This window comes from Marmota monax, unplaced genomic scaffold (genome assembly GCF_021218885.2).
Source record: "Marmota monax isolate L192 unplaced genomic scaffold, Marmota_monax_Labrador192_F-V1.1 WCK01_AAM20220418_F8-fsc00005, whole genome shotgun sequence".
NCBI classification, from domain to species: Eukaryota; Metazoa; Chordata; class Mammalia; order Rodentia; family Sciuridae; genus Marmota; species Marmota monax.
The window spans coordinates 31,850,998-31,865,164 of NW_026692254.1; the positions used below are offsets into that span (position 1 = coordinate 31,850,998).

The 14,167-nt window shown below is 44.4% G+C and overlaps 1 protein-coding gene across 3 annotated transcripts in view; it reads right to left on the minus strand.

The window, feature by feature from the left end:
• The window catches only part of Il16 (interleukin 16), a 128,225-nt gene that overhangs the window by 36,187 nt on the left and 77,871 nt on the right, over positions 1–14,167 (minus strand). For all 3 annotated transcript variants that reach the window (XR_006850448.2, XM_046438479.2, XM_046438470.2), the window contains exons 4-6: positions 11,386–11,528; positions 7,551–7,661; positions 4,112–4,226 (exon numbers count right to left, since the gene is read on the minus strand). Coding sequence is in view for 2 of the 3 variants with exons in the window: in XM_046438479.2 (XP_046294435.2) it covers positions 4,112–4,226; positions 7,551–7,661; positions 11,386–11,528 (369 nt within the window). In the remaining variant the exon portion in view is untranslated. The remainder of the gene's footprint in view (positions 1–4,111; positions 4,227–7,550; positions 7,662–11,385; positions 11,529–14,167) is intronic.

A 14,167-nucleotide genomic window follows, 5' to 3' on the forward strand; every position in this document is an offset into this window, starting at 1 on the left:
TCATTGACCCCTAAAAATTTTTTTATCTCCTCTGTGATGTTTTTGTTATTCATGCAGCATTCAATAGTATATTATTTAGTCTCCAGGTGCTGGAGTAGCTTCTATTTTTCATTTTACCATTGATTTCTAATTTTATTCCATTATGGTCAGATAAAATGCAGGGTAGTATCTCTACTTTTTTGTATTTGCTAAGAATTGCTTTAAGTCATATGGTATATTTTGGAGAAGGATCCATGTGCTGCTGAGAAGAAATTGTGTTTGTTCATTGATGGATGGAATATTCTATATATGTCGGTTAAGTACAAATTATTAATTGTTTTATAGAGTTCTGTAGTTTCTTTGTTTAGTTTTTGTTTGGAAGATCTATCCAGTGGTGAGAGAGGTGTATTAAAGTCACCCAATATTAGTGTATTGTGGTCTATTTGATTCTTGTAGTTAAGATGGGTTTGTTTGATATACATAGGTGCTCAGTTGTTTTGGGGCATAGATATTTATGATTGTAATGTCTTATTGATGTATTAATCCCTTAATCAGTATGAAATGTCCTTCTTTATCCTTTTTCACTAACTTTGGTTTGAAGTTCACTTTATCTAATATGAGGATGGAAACCCCTGCTTGTTTACGAAGTCCATGTGAATAGTATGCTTTTTCCCACCCTTTAACCTTCAGTCTGTGGATGTCTTTTCCTGTGAAATGAGTCTCTTGAAGGCAGAATATTGTTGGGTCTTTTTTTAAAAAAAAAAAGTCCAATCCTCCAGTCTATGTCTTTTAATTGATGAGTTTAGGCCATTCACATTCAGGGTTATTACTGTAATATGATTTGTATTCCTGGTCATTTGGGTTTCTTTTTGGCTTTTAACTTGACTTGGTTTCTCCTTTGATCGGCCTTTCTTTTAGTGTAGTTCCTCCCTTTGCTGATTTTCATTGTTGTTTTCCATTTCGTCCTCCTGGAATATTTTGCTGAGAATGCTCTGTATACTGGCTTTCTTGCTGTAAATTCTTCTAACTTTTGTTTAGCATGAAAGGTTTTTATTTTTTCATTAAATCTAAAACTTAATTTTGCTGGATATTAGATTCTTAGTTGGCATCCATTTTCTTTCAGAGCTTGGTATATGTTGTTCCAGGATTTCCTGCCTTTGAAGGTCTGGGTTTTAAAATCGGCTTAGATCCAAATTGGTCTCCTCTTTTATGTAATTTGATTCCTCTCTCATGACTTTTAAGATTCTATCCTTATTCTGTATGCTAGGCATTTTCCTTATAATGTGACTTGGTGTAGATCTGTTGTAATTTTGTACATTTGAGGTCCTATAAGCCTCTTATATTTGAATTTCCAATTCATTCTTCATGTTTGGGAAATTTTCTTATATTATTTCATTGAAGAGATTGTGCATTCCTTTGGTTTGAATCTCTGTGCCTTCATCTAACCCAATAAATGTTCAGGATTGTATATTTTGTCTTCATTATCTGACATTCTGTCTTCCAAGTGATCTAGTCTACTGGTGATGCTTTCTTTTGAGTTTTTTATTTGGTTTATTGTTTCCTTCATTTCAAGGATTTCTGATTGATTTTTTTTCCAAAATCTCTCTTTCTTGAAGTAATCTTTTGCCACCTGTATTTTCTCCCTTTACCCTTTGTTGGTGTGATCAATGGATGCCTGCATTTGCTCTTTATCTCTTTGTCAGAGTAATTAAATTTTGCCTGTCTTTTCTCTTTTATGTCATTCTTTAATTCACAGGTCATTTTAATTATGTACATTCTGAACTCCTTCTCTGACATTTCATCAACTGTTCTGTCAATGGATTCTATTGTTGTAGTATCCTGGTTTGTTTGGGGAACTTTCTTCCTTTGTTTTATTTCGTGTTGTCTATGTGTCGTCCTTTCTTGCAGTGCAGATCTCAGATATTACAGTTTCTAACCTGCAATCTGGTAGTGTCCATGCAGATCACCTGTACCTCACTTTGGTATTGCGCTTCCAGTCCCCAGCCCATGTCCCCAGATGGACGCTACTGAAACTAAAGGTGGTGGCAGCAACAGCAGTGGTAACTCAAGATGGCAGTGGGGGTGTCCCAAAATGGATGTTGGCAACCACTTCCAGAGATGGGGCCTAGGCTCCTGATTTGGCTGGTGGGTGGTCCTGGACCTGGGCTCCCTCACAGGTCCAAGCGACAGTCCTAGGCCAGGGCCTGGGCTCCAACATGGGTTTCTGTCAGCGGGTGTGGTCCTGGGCCTGACCTGGGCCTGGGCTCCTGTCTGCCTACTCTTGATGTAGCTATTTCTCTAGAATTGTGCCGTGTCTGTATCTCCTCTCTCTTTTCCACTCATTTTTTGCTGCTTTCACTCACTGTGTAACTTCAGTTATTTCCAAAATTTTGATGACCCTCAAATTCAAATTCAATTCGAATCCTTCCTGAGCAGTAGCCCAAATTTTCATTGGCCTAATAGACAGCGCCACCTTGTGGTCACCTGGGCACATCAGTCTTCTCTCTGCAGTTTTGACCTAAACATCTTCCCACTGCCTCCTCTTCCTCTTCCTCTTTCTCCAGTTGACTAAGACCAGAAACCTTCAAGTTTCTCCTAACCCATCCTTCACTTATTGCCTCTCTTCTCAGGCTCTGTCACTTCTCTCATCTGTCCCTGCCTCTTCACAGGGTTACTGCCTTTGGGCAGCCCGTAGGAGCTGAGCCTGGCTCCCCCACTGGCCTCTTGGCTGCTCTTCCCACTTCTGCTCTCCTGCCAGCGCACTGCATCCTACAGTCTGAGAAGTGAATCATCCAAAACCTCTGTAGCTGATCCCTCTCAAATGATAAAAAGCCTTCAAAGGCTTCCGCTGCCCACACAATGAAACCCATATGCCTAATGCTGCATCATGTTGGGGTTGGCAAACATTTTCTGTACAGAGAGAAACAGTAAATATTTTCATCTTTGTGAACCACACAGTCTCTGTTACAGTTATTCCATGCTGCCCTTATAGCACAGTGGAAGCCAGAAACGGTAGGTAACTGAAGGGACATGATTGCGTTAAATGAAATTTATATTTTATATTATCCTGAAATTTATATTTCATTTCATTTTCATAGGTCACAAAAGGATCAAAAGCAGTTTTGAATTTTTTAACCATTTAGAAATGTGGAAATATTCTTTGCTCGTGGTGTTTTGGCCAATGGGCTACAGCACACTACAGTGTGCATGCCCTGTTTTAAACAAGTCAGGCTATTCAAGATGGTTAGGCTGCCAACATAGCCTGCAGACACTGACCTTACAGGGAAAAGTAATTCTGTGAAGTCACTTCTCTTCAGACCCCCAATAGGTAAACCAGTCCCTGGCTTGCAGTGGCTCAGTCTGCTCCATGGCTTCATGCCCTTGAACTTTGCCTCCTAGTGAGATCCAGAGAGCTCCTTTGGTCAAGCCTATTGCCTAATAATCCAAATATGACTGTGAGTAGAGGTGGAATGCTGTTTCTGCCCTCTGGGACAAGAAGACAGGCAGCTTTGTTCCCCAGGTTGCTCACTCTGGGATGGCTGGGAGCTTTTGTTCCATGGAGATAAGAAGGAGTTTGGAGGAGACAGTTGGGGTGCATAAGGGTGGTCAGAGCGGGGTGGTTGCCACATGGTAGACTATGAGCCCTTCAAAAGAGGGGTCATGTTTAATACTTTCATGTATTCTTAGAACCTAGTCCTCTGGAAGCTCTCAGAGAATATTTACCCAACTCATCTGTTAGAAGAATTGAACCTGGTTTTTCCATACTCGTAGGTTAGGGAGTAAGAAGGGAAGGAAGGGGATGGCAGTGAATCCCAGCAATTAAGAAAGAACCTTGGAAAGACAGGGAAGGCAGCAGAGAGCAGGGTAAGGAAGGGGAGGGAGAAGACCAGCCTTCAGTCCCAAGCTGGCAACAGGACCAGCTGGGAGGTGATGGTGCCAGGGGCTGATGGGCCCATCACAATGGAGTTCTTGGGGGAGAGTCCCCACTGCCAGCAGAACCCCACATCCACAGAAGCTGTGTTCTGAGTGCTTATGACACGTTTTGCATCTCCAGTGTCTTCTATAACTTTAATGATTCTGGATTCTGCTTTTGATTTTTCAACCAGGGTCTCATAAGGGATAGGAAATCTACCTTCCTGTAGCCTTCCATCAGCCGCTGCAGCTCCCCCTGCAAAGATGGTTTTGACATAAATCCCAATGGGGCCATAAATGCTGTCCTTTCCCCCAACGATGCTGAAGCCGAGGCCCTGGGGAAAGAAGAGGAGAAGGTGGGATTCAGGAGGGTTTATGCTGCTCCCTGGGCAGATGTTTCTAGAGAGCATGCCTTGGCCTGAACCAAGGAGTCAGAAAGGGAGGAGGCACCTTTAGTCTCATATGTCTTTGGGATTAACAAAGGAATGGGAGGCTCAGTAGCATGCCATCCAGCTGGCCTGAATGGTGTCTGAAGTTCTCACATTAATCTGATGCTTCTGACACTAAAGGAGGCTGGGTGGGGATTAGACCCTAGCTCTCTACCTTTCCATTTGGTGACTAAGGTCGTATCACTTCTTGCTTGTCAGTCTCAATTTCCTTTTCTTTTTTTAAATTTTATATTAGAGCATTATAATTATACATAATAGTGGAATTTGTTGTGGCATTCATCCATGCACACAACATACTTTGGTCAATTTCATTCCCCAGAACCTTCCTTTTCCTCCTTTCCTCCCTACTCCTGTTCCTTTCTCTTCTACTGGTCTCCCCATCTTTTTTCATGAAATTCCTTCCTCTCCTCCTTTTTTTCTCCTCCTGCTTTCACATAAGAAAAAAATATGTGTCCCTTGACTTTCTGAGTCTGGCTTGTTTTGTTTAAACACAATGCTTTCAAGTTCCATCCATTTTCCTGCAAATGACATAATTTCATTCTTCTTTATTGAACCTGAAGTTCCCTGTTGTAAAATGATGATGATGTTACCTAACCCACAGGTAGGTAATTCAAGCACAATGTGCTTCAAACAATATGCCTGGAAACAGCATTGAAGACATCAAGGACATTAGCAATAGCAGCAACTTACCATGGGAAAATTGTCCCTTCTCCTACCAAAGGCCCCCTTGTCCCCTTTCTGTTCTGCCTCCCACCCCTCTGCCTCTCAAGGACATCACTTCAGTCATGTGTTCTCCTGCCTGAACCTACACTGCTGTCTGCCCCATCGTTTTACCAGGTCATTCCCACAAGTTGACAAACACATCCTGGGATGTGCAGGTGGCTCTGGGAAGAACCTGGGGCCTAGCAGACATCTTCTAGGAGGCAGTGCAGAGAAGGTCAGGTGTAGGAGAAAGAAGGAGGGAATGAGGCCTACAGGAGGAAGAGAAAGGAGAGAAGGTTTGGCTTCCCCTACAGACCCACCAGGGAGGTAACCAAAAGACTAGGACAGACCCAGGGAGCAGCAAAGGAAATTCAAGCACAATGTGCTTCACTTTGCTAAAGAAAACTTCTTGGGCAGGCTTAGCTGATCCTCAAGGTACTTGTTTCCAGACTATGAACAATCTGAAGGCATAAAGTGAAGCTTATTTGTCAATGTCTGGCTTCTGGCAAGTGATCAAAACACACATCTTGAGGAATAAAGCCAGGTCTTTGGGTTCAACTCACCAGTGTACCAGGTCATGGCCAGTAGCTTGGCTCCTAGACACACTTAAAGTGAATGGAATAGCAGCACTGCTATTGGCAATTTATCTCTGTCCAGCAGCTGCTTGGAACTGATTAGTAGCATTCCTCCTGGACCATGGTGACGGTGGCCTGTTAACCATCTTCAAGATGCCACAGGCCATGAGGTGAGCCTGTACTTTCCAGGAAGGCCATTGGTCAGGGTGCTATTCAAAGCTTCTGGTGAAGGTGATGTGTGTTTCAGGATGACAGGGATAAAAACTACCCGGAGTAACACAGCTGACCCCAGCTTGATCCTGGTTGAAATTATTGCTCTGGACAGGATAATGGTGAGAATGGGACCCAGGGGTCAGGGAGTCCAGGGCCATTGCCTGAGTCAGTTGCTCGCTCACCATGTGACCTTGGACAGGCCCCATAACCTACCAGACCCTTAGTCTCCACTTCTATAAAAGGGAGATGCTAATGGGGTTGTTGTGGGGAGTCATGGGGTTCCCTCACAAAGCACTGAGCACAAGGCCTGGGTTTGGGTAGCTGGTTTTATTGTCTGACTTGATTCTGACTCTGCCTCCATCACCTACCTGTCTTTCTAGCTCTGATTCTTCCTCTCCTGATCTCAACTCCAGCCTCACCCCTACCTGTCATCCTTGCTATTGATGAGGTCATAGGTGTATAGACTGCATAGCTGGACATGGTAGGTCTCCCTCATTTCTGAATGTATTTCCTCTGCTTTGTTTTCCAGGCTTCTGACACCAAATAACATATCTTATCTCATCCTGGGGCTCCATAAAGAAGATTTATTGAATGTTATTATACACCAGGATCATCTAAACCACTTTTGGTCATCTTTTCATGAGTTTAAATGCCCTTTTCCATTTTGTTTTCTTTTGAGCGTTACAAAAAAAATTAAAAATCAACTTTTCAAAAAGTACTTCTCTCTAAATTCAAGGAGAGAAAGTGTTGTGATTTGACTAATCAGAAGGTGAGGCTGTTCAGAGTAAACCACAGAGGAGATAGTTACTCCCTGGTGATCTGAGGGGCACTCATTCCAGGATTCCTCACATCTGACCTTTTTTGTTATTCTCTAAGCTCCCAGGAGTGAGAAGAAACTGGAGTCAGAGGGAAAGAGGAGTCCAGGTGTGTGGTGGAACTCTGCCCTTGAAAGACCATAAGCACTGCTTAAATCCCTTCCTCCCACCACACACCAAAACCATATTAGATGGACTAAAGAAACCAGGCTTTCATTAGATCAGCACCTGGGCATCTTGGGTTAGTCTGAGAACTTTTATGCCTCTTCTAATTATTTTAGGAACATGTCAACCCCATGCATGAGTATGTTTGGGGTCAGCACAAAGGAACATTTGGGATGCTCCTCCACCACCAACACTTCTGTTTCCCCTTTGATATTCCTCAATTATAGGGCAGAAATAAGCATGGTGCCTCAGCATTGATGGAGAGCTAAAGTCATCTTGGATACTCAGGAAGCTCCCACTAATACCAAAAAGCACCATAGACCGTGGAATTATCCACACATAGCTGGTGGTATACATATTTTTAAACTTGTATATGAGCCCAACTTTCTTCTTCCAACATCTAACTTGTAGAGGTGAAATTAGGACCCATAAATCTATGTAAAGGATTTAGGTTTATGCAACAGATAAAAAGAGGCCTGAAAAATATCATGCCAAGAATGAATTAGGGAATAAGCTTTGAAAGTGATAAGGCAGTGGGTGGAGAATGGTGTCCTCAATGAGAAAAAATGATCACTTCGTCTAATGAGAAGAACGTGTGTTGCTTGAAACTCAGCTGGCTCTGAGTTCAAAAGACAATTTTTCTGACTCATGGGGATGCCTGATTCGCCTGTTCCCATGAAGAAGTAACTCCTCAGGAGGTGCTGCTCCGGGACTCCCTGTTGGCAGTGGTCCTTGCTCACCTTGGCCTGGCCCTTCATCAGCACGATGTTGGAGATGACCGAAGCCTGGAGGCCCCCAGATGGCTGCCCAAGCTGAGCTGTGCTCAGTGACCGTGTTGGTCTCGAAGCGCTCTGCAACAAGGAACCAGGGCAGGCAGAGATGAACCATGTGGAACAACAGCACACACGTCCCAGGGAAGGCAGAAGACCCAGACAGGGACAGGAGCCAAGTCCCCTCTCTCCCCAGAGCCCACAGCACAAGAACTAGAACATGGTTAATGGAATCTGGCACTCTGGTGGGCAGGGGCTGGTCCCAGGAGCCCAAGGAGCCAGCTGTCCTCAGCCTGTCTCCCAGCAGCAAAGGCTTAAGGTCACAGACCACACTGCCCCAGGACAAGTCCCCAAAGCCAAGATCCAACTGGCAGGGATGCACTCTACAAATGGTATTCAATTCAAGAAACATTTACAGTAGGTACCGGGTAGTGGCCCAGAATGCAGAAACCCAAAGATTTATAAAGTTGGAATTTAAATTCTGGGGGAGGAAGACAGGTGGTTAGCTATGTGCACAGGATAAGCAAAGGATGCTATACAGAGGCATACTATGCCCCAGGGAGCTGCCCCAGAGAAGGCAGTACAGCTCGTGATTAAGAGGGTGCTCTGGAACCTCCTTGCCTGGATTCTTTTCATGGCTCAGTCAGTTATCAGCTGGTGACCCTAGGGAAGTAGCTTAGGCAACTGTCCCTCAGTTTCCTCCACTGTAAGATCATGGTTCTAACAGGGCCTGCCTAAAAGTGTTGTTTTGGAGACTAGTTCTAGGAAAGTGCTTAGAACATGCTTCATAGACGCTTCTTATTGCTACTGCTTCTTTTAACCTTCTACGACCTAGAAAGACTCTTTGGGGCTTCCTGTATGTCGACCAAAGTGAACACAAGTTGCAAATATACCAGGCAGTTAAATGGTTCCAACTCACTGAGCTCTGGGATGCTGCAAGGTAGGACCAAGAGCCTGGGCTGCTGACTCCTGGGCAGACTCTATCCCCAGGGTACCTGGGCAGAGGAGGCAGGAGAGCCATGGAGGACAGCATGGGCTCTGAATCTGCCTGCCTTCACATCCTGCTGCTCCCCCACCCACTGATTAGGTCACCTAGGAACACCACTTAATTTCTCTGAGCCTTGGTTTTGTCACCTATAAATGATGGCTATTAAAAGTACTGACCGGGGCTGGGGTTGTTGCTCCGTGGTAGAGCACTTGCCTGGCATGTGTGAGGCCCTGGGTTTGATCCTCAGTACCACATATAAACAAACAAATAAATAAATAAATAAAAATAAAAGTCCTTTGACAACTAAAAAAAAAATATTTTAAAAAAGTGCTGACCTGTTTTGGTTGTACTCTCTTGGTTTTATACCTCTCTGGATGACAATTAAATAAAAGAATCTACATAAAACATGACTGACAGGTAGCAAACCTAGGATGCAGGTTTGCTCATTACTGTCACTGCCTGGACAAGCAGCTCATCATCTCTCAGTGCTCTTCTCTTGCTGGCTTGCAGCTGCCCACATATAGTTGGGTGAGCTCCCAAAAGGTACCCACCAAATAAGTCCTGTAGCCCTAAGCTCCTCCCAAGGCTGTGGGCCCCACTTTCCCTCCCTCCTTTCTAGAAGCAGCTCTTCTCCTCTCCATTGCCCTTGAGTGTTGGTTTGAAGACAAATGAACTGCATGTGGGCATCTGTAATAGCTAATTTTATGTGCTAACTTAACAAGGCCATGAGGTTTCCAGATATTTAGTCAAACATTCTTTTTTTTTTTTCAGTGCTGTGGATCAAACCAGGGCCTTACACATGATAGGCATGTATTTTACAAAGAAGCTACATTCCCAGCCCTTTTAAATCTTATTTTGAGCCAGAGTCTCAATAAGTTGCTAAGCTTATCTCAAACTTAAAATCCTCCTGCCTCAGTAGCTGGGATTTCAGGTACATGCCACCATATCTGGATTGTTCTGTGTGTTTTCAAGGGTGCTTTTGAATGAGATTAACATTTAAATCAGTAGACAAAGTAAATTACCTTTCCTGATGTGGATGGGCCTCAGCCAGTTAGTTGAAGGCCTGAATAGAGCAGAAGCCTGACACTCTCTTAAGTAAGAGATTCCATCCTGCCTGACCACCTACAACCTGTGGCAGCTCACCTCCTGCCCTTAGATTCCAGCTGAAATATTGGTTCTTCCTGGGTCTTAAACCTGCAGAACTTCAGTCAGAAACTATACCATCAGTCCTCCTGGGTCTCAGACCTCTGAACTTGGACTTGAACTAAACCTTTAGCTCTTCTTGTCCTCATAATGCCTTCTGGGTCTCCAGCTTGCTAATTCAGCCTGAAGATCTTGAGATTCACCCACCTCCATACTTACGTGGCCCATTATGATAGATAGATAGATACATAGATAGATGGATGATAGGGCCCCTGGATGCTTTGGATTAAACATTAAGGGGTTAGATGTGGCCCTTTTGATGCTCTTCAACACATCCTTCCAGATAGCTTCTACCAACTGACCTGTAGCCCATCCATACTGGCCAGATGAGCCTGTTTCCAGAGACTAGAACCCTAAAGTATGAGCCATCAAAGATAAGAGGCCAACTTCTCAGGAAGTGCCTCCCTATCAGTATCCCAAGCCTTAAGGACAAGTACTGGCTGCAGATGTTAGATTTTAGATGGCTCCAGTGGGCTTCCAGAAACTCAGGGGTTGAGAGAGATCTCAGCTCAGGGAGTCACTTTGAAAGCATCTTCTTCTGACACTGGGACACCAACATGGCCAGTTTGCAAGTGAAAAATAATGATCTAAGGAAGGGAAGGGAAAATAGAAATAAAATTTACTGAGCATCTACCATGTACCATGCAAGGAATCAAACAAATTGGACTTTGGAGCCCATCTTTGGAGAGCCCATGGTCAGCTGGGAGGTCAGGCACTAAAACAAATGGCACTAACAAGCCAAGCTGGTAAACACTGTGAGAGAGATACAGGCACCTCTTGATGAGCATTTAAAAAGATCATGAGCCCATTCAGCTGGGGGTACCTGGAATGCTTCCAGGCAGGGGAGGTGTTGGGAAGGTTTGGGGGCAACATTTCTAGTAACAGAGATGAGAGAAGGGACAAGACACTACAGACAGAGGACACTGTGTGATATGAGTGGCAGCATGAGTCACTGAGAAAATGCTCAGGGAAAGGACAGGAGGGGGCGTCACAGGCAGGAGGGAGTGGCATGTGCAGAGGACACTGTGCTTTGTGTCTGTTCAGCTCCCAATCTGCAAGCTGATGTCCTGTAGATGAGAAGGACATGGCCTGCCACACCTGTTTGCACACTGTGAAATGGGTCTAATCATGTGTTCCTTTCTCAGCTTGTTTTAAGAATAGTGACAATGTTTATAAGGTAATCCTAATCATAGGATGCATAGGCTTTGGAGTCATAAAGCTGACTTCAAGTCCCAGCCCTGTTACTTATTAGCAGTGTGAACTTGCATAAATTCCTTAACCTGTCCAAGCTGCAGTCCCCTGGCCTACCGCTGCGGATTATTGTGCGGATGAAACAAAGGGGTCCACATAATGCCTTATGAGCCTGCACATAAGGAGTTTTACTACCTATTGCTTCCTAATTGCATAGAAGTGGCTGCAGTTACAAGTTCTTGGCACGAGAGGGCGCTCAATAGATGTCCATTCCTACTGTGGTTCTTTGCCTAATGTGATTCAAGACCCTCTTCTGGGCAGGACACAGGACACAGGACTTTTGGGAAAATTTCCTCAGCCACTACTAACATTGGCTCCTCCCTTTCCTCCCAATTCCCCAGCTTCCCCTCCCTTTCTTCTTACCGCAGCCTTTCCTGCTGGACAGTCCAGTTGTTGAGAGAGGGATTTCCGGCTACTACACAGAGAATAAGGCTGTCTATCAGTGGAAGCTGCAGATTTCTTGGTCATTGGAAAATCAATTTCTCCTGTGCAATAGGGATTAACACCTAAACCAAGAGAGGAAAAGCAGGCAGAGATCATTTGTGTTCTCAAGATGAAAAGCTCCATAAGGAACAAAATCAGCCCCCACCGAACCCTCATTAGCCAGGGCTGATGCAAACATAAACCCTTTAGCATCCGGTAACAGGTGCACGATGGGGAGAGACGGCTGTTGAAGACCTGGGTGGCATTTTTATTCTCTCTGTTCATGCACCCCTTATTGCAGATCAACTCTGCAAGAGTTCACATGCATCTCCTGCACGTCAAGCAGCAAGGAGAGAGAGGAAAAAAGCCCCAAGTGTCCCCAGGACAGGTGGAACTGAACCAAGGGCGACAAAGGGGAAGACCAGGCAGGGACGGGGAGGATCAGGGGATCCTCCAACCTCCCAAACAAGTCATCTACTTCTTATACACAAATTCACACACAGGTATGTGCACACCTCCCACAAAGAGGCGACTCAAATCTTTGGGATCTAAGAAAATGCAAAGAATTCCACTTCCTCTTCTTCATGGGAATTCCAGACTTCATTTCGCCCAACCAGGAACTCACTGCATACAACTGCATACAGTTGGAAAACCCTCACAGATTATCTGATTTAACCCACAATTGTCTGGAGCAGCACCACCCAGCTGAAATACAATTGAAATTTTTCTAGTAGCCATATTTTTAAAAGTTAACAGAAACAGGTGATGCTAGGCACAGTGGCACACTCCTGTAATCATAACAATTTGGGAGGCTGAGGCAGGAGGATTGCAAGTTTGAGGTCACCCTCAGCAACTCAAAATTTGAACAATTTTTAAAAAGGGCTAAAAATATTTTTTTAAAAGGACTACTACAGCATCCCTCAAGTCAGCGGACAGGCCTATGTGGAAAATTCCCCCAAGGGAAAAATGAGATAAATGGTAGTTCAGAGAAAATAAAGAATGGACCAAGGTTTGGGGTTTGCTTTTATTTTTAGGATAGGAAAGACTTTAGGTTGCTTATAAGCTGAAGAGAGGAAGCCACTAGCCAGGGTAGGTTGAGAAAAAAAGAGGAGAGAATGAGCGTGACAGAATGTGAGATGCCAAAAGGGAAGTGACAAAAGGGATGGAGGAGTGATGGAAAAGGGAGATTCTTGGTCCATCAGGGCTCCAAGAGTGACGGAGGAAACATTTCCCTGCCAGGACAGCTGCTCCCAGCAGTGGCTTCAGTACAGGTAGGTGGTCAGTGTATCCCAGTGGACCAAGAGAGAGTAGAAGCCAGATGATTTAGAAAACCACACTCTGGAAAGGGAGACACATCATTATGGGTCAGAGTTGGGAGGAGAGCCAAATTTTCCTGTGCGTCATATTTTTCTGGGTGTTTAATAAGAAGGCAGATTTCAGTGCCCTACTCAATCTACTGAGTTCATTCTCCACACTGGCATGGTCAGGGGCAACCTGTATGTTTGTCAGGCTCTCCAGATGATGCAGACAGCCATCATTAGTTTGGGGGGGGGGGGAACCTGGTGGAGTTTCCTCTCTTATGCATCAGTGAGGAAATGGAACCTCAGAGGGCTTCAGAGCAGCAAACAAAGAAGTCTGGATGATAATCCAGGCCTCCAGGATCCCAGTCACTCCATTTTCTGACCATGGCAGTGCAAGGTTGACCTGCAGTTTGAAGAAGGACAGCACTGCGTGGTTTGGGTTCAGAGGAAATAAGGACATGCAAACAGGCTGCAACTTTGGAACGGCTCACAGAGTCAGTCAACTGCAGAGCGATGGGCAAATCCAGCACCAAGATGCTCAGGCCACACCCACCTCTGCTTGGGCCCTATATGATCTAGGCAACCCTCATGCATGGGGGTGCAGGGGCTCCTGTTCCTGCTACGGGTTCAGATCTGCAGAGAAGCTTTCACATCAAAAAAAAAAAAAGATCAAAAAAATTTGATGATATAAAGGTTAAGATATCTTAGGTTAAAAAATTAAAATAACAACAAATTTGAAAAAGTATTTTAAGAAATATTACTGTGAAATATTAATTTAACCAAGAGGCTTTTTTAAAATGAATGAATGACAATAGAAAACTAGGCGAGCTCAGCAAAAACATATGGTATATATGTAATAAATATATGAAGAAGGTTTCGACTTCACCTGTGTGTGGAGGACCTCTTTTTGGTTTACTTTATAAAGCAGTGCATCAGTCATGGTTTGAGCAAGATGCAAAAGACATACTGGGCTTGGATTTTGAGAATTGAACAGAGGGCCAATTTACAGGGCTGGGCAGAGTTAGGAGACTAGCAAGGCCTCCTTAAGTACTGGAAGCTGTCAAGCCAGAGGACAGGAAAGAAATACCCCAGCAGCTCTCTTCCACCACCAGTATCCTGTGGAAGTCTCTCAGTGACTGAACTCAACCAGAAATCAGAGGGTGACTCTGTAGGAAGGGGTCAGGTCCCAGGGTACAAACAGAGCTGGCTTCGTGGGCATGAAGCCTATGAGGCCACCAGGGTTGTAACTGGAAAAGTCCCAGCTTGGTTTGGCTGCTGACATTTGGAAATTCTTAATCGTTCTGAACAGGGCTCCCACATTATCTTTTTATACAGAGCCCCACAAATTGTATAACTGGTCCTGGGTGCAAAGCAAGACAGAAAGAAACCCAAAATCGGTGGGGAGAAATGGGGACTAGAAA